Source organism: Elephas maximus, chromosome 6 (genome assembly GCF_024166365.1).
Source record: "Elephas maximus indicus isolate mEleMax1 chromosome 6, mEleMax1 primary haplotype, whole genome shotgun sequence".
Classification (NCBI taxonomy): domain Eukaryota; kingdom Metazoa; phylum Chordata; class Mammalia; order Proboscidea; family Elephantidae; genus Elephas; species Elephas maximus.
Window position 1 is genome coordinate 132,358,571 of NC_064824.1, and position 16,338 is coordinate 132,374,908.

General features: G+C 41.6%; 2 protein-coding genes across 19 annotated transcripts in view; one reads left to right on the plus strand and one right to left on the minus strand.

The window, feature by feature from the left end:
* Positions 1–15,147, minus strand: part of TRIP12 (thyroid hormone receptor interactor 12) — a 138,151-nt gene extending 123,004 nt beyond the window's left edge. For 4 of the 16 annotated variants that reach the window (XM_049888390.1, XM_049888391.1, XM_049888389.1 and 1 more), the window contains exon 1: positions 14,064–14,305. The gene's annotated coding sequence lies outside the window, so the exon portion shown is untranslated. Of the gene's footprint in view, positions 1–13,470; positions 13,579–13,763; positions 13,934–14,063; positions 14,307–14,562; positions 14,630–15,061 lie in introns of those variants that run through there. The other 12 variants (XM_049888398.1, XM_049888392.1, XM_049888388.1 and 9 more) reach the window with 7 other exon arrangements.
* Positions 14,619–16,338, plus strand: part of FBXO36 (F-box protein 36) — an 84,697-nt gene continuing 82,977 nt past the window's right edge. For 2 of the 3 annotated variants that reach the window (XM_049888418.1, XM_049888420.1), the window contains exons 1-2: positions 14,619–14,790; positions 15,054–15,214. In XM_049888418.1, the coding sequence (XP_049744375.1) occupies positions 14,634–14,790; positions 15,054–15,214 (318 nt within the window). In that variant the 5' untranslated portion in view covers positions 14,619–14,633. The remainder of the gene's footprint in view (positions 14,791–15,053; positions 15,215–16,338) is intronic. The other variant, XM_049888419.1, reaches the window with a different exon arrangement.

The following is a 16,338-nucleotide window of genomic DNA, read 5'->3' on the forward strand; positions in this document are numbered from 1 at the left end:
TGTTGCTGTGATGCTGGAAGCTATGCCACCGGTATTCAGATACCGGGAGGGTCACCCATGGAGGACAGGTTTCAGCTGAGCTTCGAGACTAAGACAGACTAGGAAGAAGGACCCAGCAGTCTACTTCTGAAAAGCATTAGCCAGTGAAAACCTTATGAATAGCAGTGGAACACTGTCTGATATAGACCTGGAAGATGAGCCCCCCCAGGTTGGAAGGCACTCAAAAGATGACTGGGGAAGAGCTGCCTCCTCAAAGTAGAGTCAACCTTAATGACGTGGATGGAGTAGAGCTTTCAGGACCTTCATTTGCTGATGTGGCACAACTCAAAATGAGAACAAACAGCTGCAAAAATCCATTAATAATCGGAACCTGGAATGTACAAAATATTGACACAGTAGCTGCAACAACGAGCTCAAGCATAACGACTGTGAGGGTGGCGCAGGACCAGGCCATGTTTCATTCTGTTGTGCATAGGGTCACTATGAGTCGGAATCGACTCGACGGCACCTAACAACAACAAAAAAAAACACATTTAGTACTTACCTGGTACCAGGCATTGTTCTAAGAGTTTCACATACATTAACTAATTTAATCTTTACAACAATCCTAGAATATAATACTATTATTATTATTCCCATTTTACAGATAGGGAAATTGAAGCAAAAAAAGGAGAGGGGAGGGACTTACCCAAAGTCATACAGCTAGTAGTATTACAGCCAGGACTTGAATCTCAGTCTTTGCTCTTAACCACATTAAACACCTTTACCACTTAAAGAAATTATCTTTAGATCATAGAGATGGCATTTCAAATTCCTCTGCTTAATATGTCATATTCTAGAGCACAGGTTGGCCAACTTTGTCCCACAGGCCAGATCTGATCCACCATCTTGCTTTATAAATAGTTACTGGAACACAGTCAATGGCTGCTTTTGCCCTGTAATAGCAGATTTGAGTAGTTGTGGCCTATACTGCAAAAACATTTACTATTTGACCCTTTACAAAAAGTCTGCCAACCTCTGTTCTGGAGGATGATACTGTATATAACCTCCTCTAAACTACCTAAAATTACTATACTTTTTTCTTTTTTACTCGTTATGAGTCGGAATTGACTCAACAGCACTGGGTTGGTTTTTTTTTTTTTAAATAAAAAAACAGCAGCAGCTGCCACTTATCAAGTAACTATTACTCATGCAAGGTCCTAAAAGCAACCCATCTTATCCACAAGTAAATTAAGGCTGGGTAAGCTTAAGTCAAGAGGTCAAAAGATGCACTGCATTGGGCAAATCTGCTGCAAAAGACCTCTTGAGAGTGTTAAAAAACAAAGATATTACCTTGAAGACTAAGGTGCGCCTGACCCAAGCCAAGGTGTTTTTAATCACTTCATACGCATGTGAAAGCTGAACGATGAATAAGGATGATGAAGAAGAACAGACACCTTTGAATTGTGGTACGGGCAAAGAATATTGAATATATCACGGTGCCAAAAGAATGAACAAATCTTTCTTGGAACGCATACAACCAAAATGCTCCTTAGAAGCAAGGATGGCAAGACTGTATCTCTTATACTTTGGACATGTTATCAGGAGGAAACAGTGCCTGGAGGAGGACATCATGCTTGGTAGAGGGACAATGAAAAAGAGGAAGACGCTCAGTGAGATGGACTGACACAGTGACTGCAACAGCGGGCTCAAGCATAACAATCTCGAGGATGGAGCAGGACTGGGTAGCGATTCCTTCGGTTGTACACAGGGTCACTATGAGTCAAATCTGACTCGACGACACCTAACAAGAAGTTTAAGTGACTTGCCTAAGATCACATCGCTAGAAAACAGAGCATCTTGTTTAAATACAGATAGATACGTCTGACTTCAAATCCCATATTCTTTCTATACGACACTGACTTAAACATGTATATAACCATGAAAAAGCAAGATTATGAAAACCCACTAAAGTTACATAGTAAAAATGTCAAATAAAACGTTCATGGAAATACACACACATATTAATCAGGTCTTAGTCTCCTCTTATTTGCCACTAACTCATACCCCAGGGATACTCAAAGTATAGGAAAAAATATGGTACATCCTCCTTAGGCAAAGATATGGGACAGAAAACTCACTAAAATAAACACAGAACATATTTACCCAGTGTACAATTAACTCTCCTCTGCCACTAAGAAATTATATCCTCACCCCTTCCCAAACAGGCCCTTATCCACCCCCCTCATTACACTTCTCGTTTAGAATGTTCAACTCTATCCCTCGTTTACCTAACCAACTACCACCCCTCCCCCCACTAACCCATGTAAAATACCACCAGCGAAGTACTGAACCAGCGGGAAGATTCAATAGAGGTTAGCTGTCGCTATTATTATTCATGAGGTCTTTCCTTATTATTCTTATCCCATTATTTTCCCACACCGCTGTTTTGACGTAGATCACTGTTAGACCATATTACACACATTTATAGTGAAAGCCACATCACAACAGATAAATATGGAATTCAATGTGGGCAAGTATACACGGATGCAGATAATACAACCATTCTAAGAAACGGCTTAATATTTTTATCAAGTGTTGTATTCTAAACAGCTGGTCACCTGATGAACCATCTGAGTAATATCTCAGAATTCAGTTAAGTGTTTTTACTCCAAGTTTACCAACCTCCCCATGAGACTACAGGTTCAAGGCCAAGGGCTTTTGCATCTTATATATTTTTATAACCCCAAATCTTAGCCCAGGGCTTGAAATAATAAGTGAACAAAAAATATTTGTAATAATACCTGCCAATTGCTTATTATTCATAAGCATTAATTCTGTCTATGTTGCTAAACTAACCTCTCTGCAAGCACAGATGCCATTGCTAAATTTGAAAGTATTGTTAAATGCAATTCAAGTAACACCTTTAAAAGATACGAGGATAAATCAACAAGTATTGCTACAAAATCATAGAAGCCTTTACTAAACAAAAATGTCAAAATGTGAAGCTATGTGAACCCAAGATATTGTTTCTCGGCATATCCTCCATCTAGGTCTATACATTTCTGAAGGCGGTGTTTCCATCTCTAACCCCTCCCAGAAGAATTGTGCACTCTTCGATTTACACCTCATCAAAACGGCAGTTTTGGCATCCTCAAGGGACAGAAATCGTGTTCCTTTTAAATGTTCTTTGAGCTTAGGGAACAAAAAGGAGTCTGAAGGGGCAAGATCAGGGCTGTAGGGTAGATGGGGTAAGGTTTCCCCAAAAAATTCTCATAGGACAGCCCTTGCTACCCTTGGAGAATGAGCAGGTACCCTGTCATGATGGAAAAAAAAATTCCTCGGCACAAACTTTCCTGGCCTTTTCCTCACTGACGCAGCTTTCAATTTTCTTAAAACTTTTTCATATAAGCCCCTGTGACCGTTCTGTGTCCTTTTAAGAGAATCTATCAAGATTATCCCTTTGGAATCCCAAAAAAAGAGCCACCATAACCTTCTAAGTGGTCTTTCCTCTCTGGACTTATATTTGATGTCTTCCCAATCTCCCTTTGAAGGCTTGATCCACCTGAAAACTGTGATTTTATGCAGTGCAGCATTCATGTAAACTTGTTGCAAAGCTTCAATGATTTCAGAAGATGTCCACTTGAGGTTTTTTTTTAATTCTGGTATTAGCCCTGACCTCAAAGTTGTTTTTTCCATGGCACAAAGCTTTCTCTTTTTTTTTGAAGGCACCCTAATGAGACTAAGACAAGTGTATTACTGAGAGAACTTGTCCGCAGCCATCTGCTGATCGCAGAGACACATGTGAACACGTTTTGTTTGTAATAAGCCCATGCATGTATGAACTGGAACCTAGCAGCAATACTTTCTGACTTACCCTCATATGTAGCAACGGCCAAACCCAAGATAATACCTTCCTTTATTCCATGATTCTAACACCAGTTACCAGCTTGTCAATTCCGACTCATGGCAACCCCATGTCTGGCAGAGAAGAACTGCGTTCCACAGGGATTTCAATGACTGATTTTCAGAAGGAGACTACTGGGCCTTTCTTCCAAGGCACCTCTGGGTGGACTCAACCTGGAGCATTAAGCATTTCTGCCACCCCCAGAGACTTCATGATTCTCATTGTTGTTAGCTGCTGCTGAGTCAATTTTCAACTTATAGTAACCCAATGTGACAGAGCAGAACTGCCCATAGGGTTTTCTCGACTGTAGATTGTCAGGTCTTTTCTCCTGCAGAGTCACTGGGTGCACTTGAGCCTCCAACCTTTGGGGTGCAGCCAGACACATTAATCATTAACACCACGCAGACAGAGTCCATGATTCTAATACCACCCCGAAAACAAAGTTTAAGAATTCTAGAATTTTGTTAGAAGTGTTATTACATTCCTTAAAAATATTATAGGTGAAGCCATTCCTAACTTTAAAACTCTCCTAGGAAAGCTGGCAACTTCCCAAATCCTTTACTATCCCATTAAAAATTTAATCTCAGCAGGCATCCTAAGCTTCTCTAAATATAGTCAACTCTCAGAAGTTAACTGTGCCCCATAAAACACATTGCTATGAAGTTATAAATCAGCTTAGCTTTCTTAATAACAAGAAACAAGGCATTTTCACATATGATTGAATATGTAAGTAAACAAAAGCTACACAGTAGACCCATCCCACAGAAAAGAAATTCTATTCTACTAAACCTAAGTTTACCAATTTCTTAGCTTATTTCAAGACACAAATTGAGTATCAATTAAAGCAGGTACTGCAACAAAGACATCAACTGATGTTCCGTCATCTTTTCAGTAATTCCTTTCAGTAGTACTTAGTCTGCATGAGAAGATATCTGGGGAAAAAATGGCATGGCCTAATACACAGGCAGGTGGAAAGTAATACTAGATGGTTAGAAGAGGCAGGAGCGGATTACCTTACAGAGCCACACCAAGTCTTGCCTCACTGCAGCAACTGGAGGGGCAAAACTTCACAAAAGGCAAGGTGAAGAGCAGAAAAGGAGAGAGAATTTCGGCAGTTGACCATCTAGTTTCCTGAGAAAAGCATTTTGGGGCCAAAACACCAAAACCAATACTAAGGTTCCCAGTAACAGTTGAGAAATAGCAAACAAGCCTGATGACAAAGTTGAGAACAACTCAAACTTCTCGAAAATCAGCCTAATTATTGCCATCTTCTGGGGGAAGGACACAAATGCATTTGGACCTGGGATGGAGGGGTAGGGATTAGCTCCAATTTTCTCTTCAGACTGAGATGCTTTCCTTGGAGGGCAGAAGAAATGGAAACACGTGCTTCATAATGGAAAAGAGTATAAAGCTGCGTGGCTGTATAGGCCCCCCCCCCCCCCGCCTGTTACAGCAGTAAAATACATGGACTTCACAAATGTTTCCATTCCTAAGTCCACAAAATCCCACCAATTTTGACTATACATCCTTTACGTACTCCACAAACAGATAATATAGATACCGCGAAGTATAACTTTGTACTAACAGCTAGCATCTCTATCTCCACATAAGGAAGAGTCAAATTATCTACAACCAGAAAAGTCTAAATATGCTGAAAATAAAAACTGCTACAGAAAGTTAAATAGCATGGCTATCAGACCCCTGACTAAAATATTTTCCCTTTTATCTACTTTCCCTACCCAAGCTCATTGTCCTCGAGTTGATTTCGACTCATACAGCCACCATCTGACCTCATTTCCCATTTTTTAATCCTGCTGTGCAATTTTTATAAAAGAAAAAAAGGAATAATTGTCTATTTAAATGACGGTATCAACAAGAGTGCTAGGCAAATATTTTATTATAATATTTAATTTGATGAAATGGGGTTAATATTTACATTTTTTAAAAAATACGTAAATGGTTATACCAGAATCCGCTTCTGTTCAAAACATTGCTTCACAGCAGCAGATGCTAAGCAAGTTTCTCCTATAAATAATTCTAACAAATTACCGAGTAACTCCTAATAACCATATATTAAAATCTCAAACAGTATTTTGAACTAAAAGAAAATTTATGAATAAACAATAACTGAATATGCTGAGACAAAACAAATGCCAGTTTCTACTAAAGGAAGAATTCTGTGACTGAACAGAAGACCGGTGGGAGTCATTTAGACAATTAACCAGCTCCTGCTTATTTAACAAAAACATCTTAAGCTAATAAGTAGAAAAACTGAACAAGGGGTAACTTTTAACTCTACTGCTTTACCCTCCCCAAAACTTACCACAAAAACCTGTATGTGCAGTCCAGAAACGGGAAGCAATTTCATAAAAAGATCTAAAAACACTTTTATTTTCCTTTTCGGTTAATTTACAAGTCAAATACTTTCATATATTTCTTTCATGTTGTCACTGCCTATTTAGGGATCAACACTAACTTAACATAGCCTGCTAAATCTATTCTCGATATACCATTTAAGAACCTCAACAATCTCATCCCAAATATCCTATCCAACCTTACTGCTGTTATTTTTTAAATATGGACCCTCTACTTTACCATTAGATTCACGCCACTGTTACACCATTAAGCTCCCCAGTCCTTCTGTACCTACCCCAAACAACAGAGGCCAGTTCAGTTCCCTTCTCTCTCCATGAAGTCTTCCTCAGTAACTTCAATCCAGGACTGACTCTCTCTGAACTTGAGTATTCACTGCATAAAACTCATTTTGTACTTAATAAATAACAAATACGCAAATGTTAAACTCCTTGTTCTATTGTCATAAATCTGAACTTATATGTAATAAAATACATTTCCAGATAAGGGATCTCATTTTAGAAATCTTTTATTTCTCCTCAACAGTCTCCAAGAGGATAGAGCTTGTATGGAACCAAAAATGCACACACATTAACTGCAGGTGAAATATTTGTATAATAAAGGTATTTCCAACAACTTATTTAGTAAAGCCAAAAATCATATCCTACTTCATTTGTTTCTTAATTTATATTCTCATATCAGGTTTTCAAACTGTAGAAAACACGTATTTAGAATATTTACAAAATACTTCCCTATACTAAATACTATTAAATACAGCTATTGAGTTAGACATGAGTTATCCATCACTTATGCAAATGGAAACGTAACTGAAGACGAGGTCTACCTCTCAAATCCCTTTTGTATTCCTCCCAGCACAGTGATGTGGCGCACAGTAAGCAGTTGATAAATACATATGGATGAATAAATCTTCACCTCCTAATGAACAATACGCTAAGCTTGGGGTAACCAAGTGACTAAAATATTCCTATAATGCCTTAATAATTCCTTAAATAGCTGATTTTAATAAGCCCAATTCTGAAAAACTTTCTATGATGCTACACTCGGCTAACGAATCCTGAAAAATTAAAAAAGGCAAGTCAAGAGTAAATTATGGCAAATGATGCTAATACTACCTCATAAATAGTTTCTCAGAAAATGGCATGAGGCTCTTTTAAGGTGCACATATCACCAAAACATCCTCTACCACTGACACCTACCATGTACAACATATTTTGCTAGGAGGCATGTGCCAGGCATGGGCAGATAGAAGAGTAAGACCTCTGCCCTCAAGAAGCCAAAGATCTAGTTAAGACATAAACTAATTATATAACAGAATGTAAATCCTATAACTGAAACAAAATGTTACAGAAAGAGAACGGTAAAGAGAGAGGAGAGTAAAAACCTTAGAGGAGCTACTGGAAGACAGTTAAGGGTGCACACGTAGAGACACAAGATAGGGGAGGGATATCAATCCAGGTAGACAAAACAATAAAAGCCAGGGCAAGAATGCTGAAAAGATGTGTTCAGAGAGGAACAAACAGTTCAACTGGACTGCAACCAAGGGTGCAAAACGGACAAGAGGACAGCATTACCACATACTGGGGTCACTGCAGGAGTTAAAGCATTTTCACATATTTTCTATTTACAAGGCAACTATAGGGACTGGATTTCTGAGAATTTAAAAAGGGGGAGGCCCTCCATATGATCTCCATGAACCCACTCTCTAAGGACACAAAGCAGCTTAAATTACAATTCGACAGTGAATTTCACATGGGCTACGTGTAAAAACTCACTCCGAGTTTTCAGCGCATCGCACATGTTTACCACTATAAGGTCTTCGAATTGAGTTAATGAGACCTTAAGAAGACAGCACAAGGTACAGCTACTTATTCAGAATGCTGCCTATGGGTGGAATGAATGGAGTTTTGAAGTTCATGTAGAACTTACAGGTTATGACTGCCAACAAACTGATTAAAATATCCACTGAAATGCTGTAATTTCAGTCTTGAAGGCTTCTTGATAGAACTTCAGATTATAAGTAGCCTTCAAAATCCATATATGGGTAATAATTCCATATTTGTAGAGATGAGAATATCCTTTCTAAAAAGAAACGATAAACTAAAATGATGCACACTATTACAAACTGGTTGGAAATGCTAATCCTTTAGCATTTTATCAAAACATATTTAGAACCTCAGTGTGGCATTTAAATGATCAACTATTACATGCAAGTAACAGTTTAAGAATAATATAAAATAGCTTGCCCTAGCTTTTTTTTTTTTTTAAGTTTGATTTAAAGTAATTCGCAGTCTCTAAATATTATCAACTGATTAGGAAGAAAACTTCCCAAACCATTTTAGCATTCTTGTTGTTGTTACATGCTGTCAAGTCAATTTTGATTCATAGCAACCCCATGTGACAGAGCGGAACTGCCCTATAAGCTTTTCTAAGCTGTAATCTTTAGAGCAGCACACGGCCAGGCCTTTCTCCTGCGGAGCTGCTGGGTAGGTTCAAACCAACAACTTTTCCATTAGCAGCCAAGTGCTTAACCATTGTACCACCAGGGCATTGACAATGATCAAAAAACATCGACTAAAAGAAGTAAAATACAACACTAAACCATTACAAAATACTTTCATTTACAGTATATTTAGTTTATTCTCACAAGACTTATACCTTCAACACACAATTAAAGAATTCCTATTATGGGCCAGGCATTGTGCTAGATGCTAGGGATAAAAAAAAAAAGAAGAACCCTGAATTCAAGGAATTCGTAAATCTACTAGGTAATACTAATCTACATGTGAATATTTTCAAGTAGGATACCCGCGTATACAACAGAGGTACGTCCTAGGTAGAACGGTGTTAACAAATGAGGCAATGGTCAACACTTCCATGAACCAGTGGAGGAAGGCCCCTGTGCTCCAAGTTCTCTCTGCAGCCTAATCTCCTAAATGCAATACCCAGCATATAAACAAAAACTCACTCTACAGTCTGAAGGTTAGGTGGTAATATCCACATCTTTCAGATTAGGCATTTGAAACTCACTAAGGTTAAATTATCTGCCCAAGGTCACAAAGAAAGAAAGGATACAACCAGGACTGGGACCCAAGTCTTTTACCTTCTAATCAGACACTCAAACAGTGTCATGCTGCTTTATAACTCACTACAGAAAGAAGAGCAGGCACTAGTCACTCTAGGCCACTAGAATGACTTTTTAAAATCAAGCATAACCACAATAACTATTATCAACAGCTTCTGTACACTCAAGACAAAGCAGGTAAGCCTAAATAAAACCCAAAACCAAACCCTTTGCCGCCGAGTCGATTCCAACTCATAGCTACCCTACAGGACAGAGTAGAACTGCCCCATAGGGTTTCCAAGGAGCACCTGGTGGATTCAAACTGCCATCCTTTTGGTTAGCAGCCACAGCTCTTAACCACTGCACCACCAGGGCTCCAAATAGTAGACCAGTTCCTTTTTAATTCTGGCCACCCACTTTAAAGAAACTACAAGAATCACCAAAACAAAAAAAAAATACTAGAAAGTCTCAGAGAGAACAGTCTTATTTCACTCTAGGAAACCACCTCTTTTTGGCAATTACCTGAACCTATCAATAAGTTATATTAGATTTAATTAAAGAACTGCACTGAAAAAAATCCAGAACATTAGCCAAATTAAATTTTACTTTAATAAAAATCAGAAGACTGGCCAGGTATCAGCTTACTGGTCCATATACAGCAAATGAAACAAGCCCCCACTATATATAGAGTAAAATAGCTGACTATGTGGAAAAAAAAAGACAATTGCTAGGGGTTTATGCCTTCAAGAAGTCCGTTACATAGCTGTTGAAACGAGGCAGAGGCACTAAAATACAGAAATGTAAAGCTAACATTACAGGTTAAGAACTACAAGTACCATGATTACACAAAAATCTACAAATTATATTTGGGTAACACCCACCACATTCTCATGTACTCACTCTGCCACCCTATCTGGCTCGAGCTCTCTTCAGGCTTGGCCCTACTAACTGCAGCTTGGCCTATGGAAAAAGAGGCATAGAATAATCCACTGGCTTAATACTAAAACTTGCAGTTGACAATTTATATCCATCCAGGCATTGTGCTGGCACATTAGTCAGGGGAGATGTGAGGAGGCCACAGTCACTGAACCAAACCACAGGAAGCATCCTGGACAATCTGATGAGACCTTCAAAGCAGGAAGACTGGTTGCATATTCAGCAAGGCCAGGCTAACATTTAAAGGTCTGCAGTGGGAAGGAAAACAGGGATTACTTCTCAATCAGGTCTGAGAGCTCCTTCATACATATCACAGTGATATGAGATCATCTTTGCCCTCAGGAAGCCTAAAATCTAGTAACATGTCAACAAACTCAGCAGAAATAATTCAAAAACACAAGACAGATGACCAAGAAATAAAAGGAAAAGATCCTGGAGTAGAAGTTTTACTTTTGGAGGTAATTGAGAAGAGGAATTCAAGTGAACCTAAGGTAACTTAAAAGAGGGAAAACTGCATGTCAGACTGGCAGAAGCAAGGAACAACTTGAGTGAAGATGGAAAGCAAATGAGAAGGTTGCTGTTTCATTTTGGCTCCAACAAATTACCTCAGCGACCAGGGAAAAATAAATGGGGCAATTTGCATCACATTTACTTAAAAAAATCCCTTCCTACAACTCGCTTACCGGAAATGGTTTGTGGGAAAGGGTTTGTGCACAAGTGTGGCTCTTTAAGAAAAGCTCCCTAGATCCTGTAAAGAAAGAGATAGTCAAAGAACGGTTGTTCCTTAATTGTAATCTCTACAGACCTTAGTAAATCAATTTCATAAGACCCACAAACCAGAATAGGTACAGTTTTTTTTTTTTTTTTCAAAAAAAAAAAAATTAAAGAAACCTTTAGTTTCTCTAGACGAGATTAACATGTTTATTCAGTAGGATGTGTGGTAAAGAAATATCTAGCTTGCTCATGCAAAAAAACTGTTATTTATCAGATAAAAATTGGGTCCAATTTCCTCTACCAATGCAGCAGCCGTTTCAAATTATAAAATGTTATAACCCTAAGCTCAACCTACCTTACGTACATCGATAATGTCTTCCTAAACACACACCACTTCCAAGAAGCTTTTTTTTTTTTAATGTCCTTTCAAAATAACTAATTTTCTAAAACTAATGAAGTTTTTCACTGCCATTGTCTCTGCTGGATCTCATCATCACTCAGTGAGTGAGACAGGGATTAATGTATTCCCAATCTACAGGTAAAATAAATGGAGACCAAACAGTTAAGTGACTAGTTCAAGGTCACACAGCCACTGGCAGTGTTTGAATGTTCCAGCCAGGGATGTCTTCTTTGCTAGGATGATGTCCTAAAATAGGATCATAAGACCTTATTTAGATAAGATAAATACAATAAGCTTAAGGGTTAGAATGGAAAAATAAACATTACTCCAAATTTACCTTGCTAGATGAAAGCACTGATTTTTACTCTAGCTAGCAACCTAGTTCTTTTTTTAAACGTAAGTAGTTTAGTACCTTCTAGAACTCTAAATACCAACAAGTGTCCTAAGACTTTTGAAAAGTAAATGAAAAACTAAAACAAAATTAGAAAAAAAAAAAAACTTGTTCACCGACTCACACTAAATAGTAAATGTCAGCTGAACAAACTTAAAAACCAAACTCCAGAAATACTGGGGAGAGAATGGAAACAATGACATTTTTAATTACAGCTCTTCAATTCTTATGGATATTGACACATTCAGAAAAAGCCCACCAATATCAGCCAAGTTAATGTGCCCTCTTAAGCTTAAAAGAAATGAAATTTTGAAAAACCAAACAATCCCACAAAAATGATATATAAGTCACATTAGTTCAATATTTCTGGGGCTAAACATAGAATAGGGAGTGTCAAAAGAATTAGGAAACGTGTTTACTCTAAAACTCACACTTAATACTGACCTCTTTGCATGCTGTAAATATAAAAACAAGCCTCAATAAATCCCTCCACAATTTATTGTGCCCAACCACTGATAATAATTCCACTAGTCAACTCTGCTTCCCTCCCCCCGGGTGTAAATGCGAAACACACACAGGCCTCACATATAGGCCTCTTGCCTTTTTCCCCAACACAACTAGGACCTTTGTTCCTAGCGTCGGTTTTTCACTCTGCTCAATAGCTCTTTCAACTTTCTAGTCTGTATTTTTGTCTTATTCTGTTTTCAGAGAGGAGATTCTGAGCCTCAACTTTCGAGGTCTTTAAAAAAATGAAATGCCAAAAATATCTAAAAAGACTCTCGGGAGGAATAGAAAGTTAAACACATCACTACAGGGCCTACAAAGCAGAGTTAAGCCCGGGGATCGGGTGATTTGGCAGCCCAGGCAAGACCGGGGAAGGCTGACTAAGAAGGGAGACGGCAGGGGAGCAGCTGATGTCCACGGAAGGCAGGTTCACGGCGCTATTAACTGTACGTGTACACACACACACACTGTCCCTCCCCCGCAATTAACTAACGAAGCAATCAAAACCATACCCACCTCCGGACACGCTGCTTAACGTAAACCAACCCCAGGCACAGTCAAGGGGCATTATCCAAAACAAAAACAAAAAACCTGTCCTTAAGGTTTAGCTGTCCTCTCTGTTCTTTTCTCACCACACAAGAGTAACCAATTCCTCCCCGTTCCCCATCAGTAGTTCAAATATATGGGTTCTTTACCCCGATTTGCACCTGTGTTTTTAAACTTTTTAATTTCTTCCCTAGCAAATTAAGATTTTCTCTTAGTCCAAAAAACGAAGAGACATGGAGGACAGGATTTGGAATTTTACAACATTTCGTTATTTCAACTCCCCTCGAACTTGTTTCTGCACTAGAACGAAAGGGGGTGAGCTGGATAGACAAACGTTACAAGAGATTTTACGTAACCCACGTAGAAAGAAATGAAGCGCCTGACTCGCTTTGATTTGAATGCAAACACGATTGGGGTGACAATTGGTCCACCTACCTCCCCCAAGTTCTGGAGCCCCCCCCCCATTTCCCTTCTGATTCATTGAGGAAGATGCTCTGTTCCACTCAGCCAAGTTTCTCGACCTCTCTCGTGCCCCTTCACGGCCTTCTTGTCATCTTCCCTCAGCCTCAACTTCCCACAGCTGAACAAACTGCCCCGCGCAGCCCCCGGCTCCGGGCTCACCCGCCCTCAACCGTCCCCCTCGGCGGGCGACCCCTTACTGCGGACTCAAGTCACTCCGGCCTCTCCCTCCTCTGACCCTCGCTTCCCACAACTGTTGTCACTCGAGCTGCTCCCTAGTTTCCATTTCCGGGCCGTCCCTGGCCCTGGAGCCTCCCCTTTCCCCGTTTCCGGGCCCCCCGTCCCATTTCCGGGGAACCCAGGCCGTCTTCACACCCCCCACCTGCACTTCCGGCCCCCCACTTTCTCTCTTCCTAGACGCCCTCCAAGCTCCCCAACCCACTTCCGGCCCCCCCGACCCCCGCCGGGCTCCCCAAGAATCCGCACGCCTTACCCCGGTTCCGTGAAGAGCCCTCCTCATTGCGGGGGGCCGGTGGGGGCACCCAGCGACCCCCCGCTCCCGCCGGCCCGGGTCCCTCCGGCGGCGCTCTCCCTCGAGCGCCTCGCCGGTCAACCCCCGGCCCGGTCCTTCCGCGGCTCCGCCGCCGCCGGGAGCAGGCCGAATCGCAGCGATGACACAACCGGGCTTCCTGGGACTTTCTGTTCCAGCTCCCCCCCCCCGCCCCCCCAACCCCTCAGCCAGGCCCCCTCCCCCCAGCTTGGCCCCTGCCGCTCGGAACTGCGCCCCAATTACCTAGTTAGGCCCCAAAGTCTCCGCTGCGGACTCCGTGGCGCGACAGTAACTTCCACTCGCTCCCCCCACCCCCCCGGCGGCGGCGGCGGCGGCAGCTCCTCGGTCCCTTCAATTATCAGCTGAGCCGCAGCACCGGCCGGCGTGCGCCTCCGCCCGCGCCGCCTCCCTCCCCGCCAGCTCCGACACTCCCGGGAACTACTTTGCCCTTCGCCGACAGGCGCGTCTGCGGGACAGGCCCTGCTGCCTACTCGCGGCCCATCATATCGCCCCTCCCTCCCCCACCGCCCGGCGCGACTCCCCCAGCGGCCTCTGATCTCCTCCCGATCCCTTCAAGGGACCAGGAAGGGGGTTGTGAAGCTTCCTTTGGTATCCCTCCGCCGGGGTCACCCCCTCCCCTCCGTGTAGCAGGAACTAATTCCCCTTCGGGTCACCCGGGGCCTCGAGATGGAAATTTCCTGGATCAAGGTTCCCTGAGACCCTTAGAAGAGGTGACCATTACCCCAAGTTAGGAACCTCGGCTCTCCCGAGAGCTCAAAAGCGGGGTTGGATATCAACTAGGGCTTTGGCCCCATGACCCCAAGCAAGTCCCGCCCCTTCCTGGTTGTCTTAGCGACGGCGGTAGCGTCCCAAGATGGCGTCGTGGCTGCCGGAGACTCTGTTCGAAACTGTAGGACAAGGCCCGGCTCCAAGCAAAGACTATTACCAGTTATTGGTTACCCGGTGCCAGGCAAGTGCGAGCAGCGGTTCACCCTCTCTCCTTACCCCCTGCCCCCTTGGGTTGGGATCGGGAACGCAAGCCCCACAAGACCGAGAGCGAGCTTGGCCCGCCGGAAGCGCCCTGTCCCAGCTCCGAGCTAGGAGATTTTCCTCGTCACCTCGGCCTCCTTGGCTCGGCGGCCCGCGTGCTCCTTCCTTCCTCTAACCCGACCCGTCCTCAACGAGGCTTCTTGCCTCCCCTCCTCGCCGCCCGCTCCCTTTCCGCGATCCCAGGTTCCTACCCGCAGAGTTCCCTCCGCGCGAAGAGAAAAACCGGCGTCCCCGCTTGCGTGCAGCCTCCCTTCAGCGTGGGAAGAAGGGAAAGAAAGACTCAACCAAGTGTCCCGAGGAGGAGCCGCCAGGGGTGGGGAGAAAGCGACGACCTCTTTTCCAGGGTAGGACTGAAACGTGGGGAATTTTTAAGATCTTGTAGTATTTACGACTACCACGCCCACATCAAAACTTCCTTATTTCTAGTAGAAATGGACGGTTGCCAGCTTTCTTCTTACCTTTTCGGAGCCCCTTCTATCCCATTGAAAATGTGCGGGGGGGGGGGTGGTACAAAAATGTTTCAGCTGCTCTGCGCGTCAGCCCCACCCATAATGACATCTGCTCCACCACAATAAAACCGAGGATTATGTTATCGATGGAGTAAAGTAACCATCGGCCTGTTTTTATGACTAGCTATTGAAATTTTTTTTTTTATTGAAGGTAGGCTTTTAGAATGATTTATTGTGGACATGAAATGATCGAGTTCTCGATCTATCTGGGCCTCCACTCAGAACACGTTTCTGATTCCTGACGGAGCTTACACCTGTCTCTGACATATTCATGCATTTTGCTATTTAATAGGCTGGTATTTTTTTTTAATTCTTATAGAATGAAATTACGAACTTCGTACATATTTGTTTTCGTGTGGATATTGAATATTACATCAATATTTCGTTGGGCCCTTAAAGTAGGCAGAAAATGCATTTTTTATAGCTTTAAAATCATCCTTTTAAATAGAAATGATACATATTTTATTTTGTAAATCTAAGAAATCACAATATTACCGGTGTTATATCCGCTTGTCAAAGCTAAATTTTTAATTTTTACACATTTCATTAAGAGATTTTGTGAATACTGAAATTCATATTGTTAGTACATTTTGTAGAAAATTTAGACTGTTTTCCATTTAAGACATACGATGTTAATTTTTCACTTTCTAACATGAGTGATGGAAAACGTAAATCTTCTAATCCTATTTCATTTTATATTTATTTGCATTCACCTCAAGGTAGAAAATTCTAATTTTTAATTTACCACCTTTTCCATAACTTGTCTTTAAATTTTTTCTTTGGAGCACTTTATTTTTCCTGAGAGTCTGAAATTGCAAGTGTGCTAACTCTAATGTTGTAAGCCTCAACAAGTTGAATACCTGTTTACGTTTTCATTTTAGTAAATTAAGTGATAGGATCACACTCGGCTTTTTGGTTTCTTCAAGAATGCTTCTGTTCTTGGTGTTTTCAGACTTTGC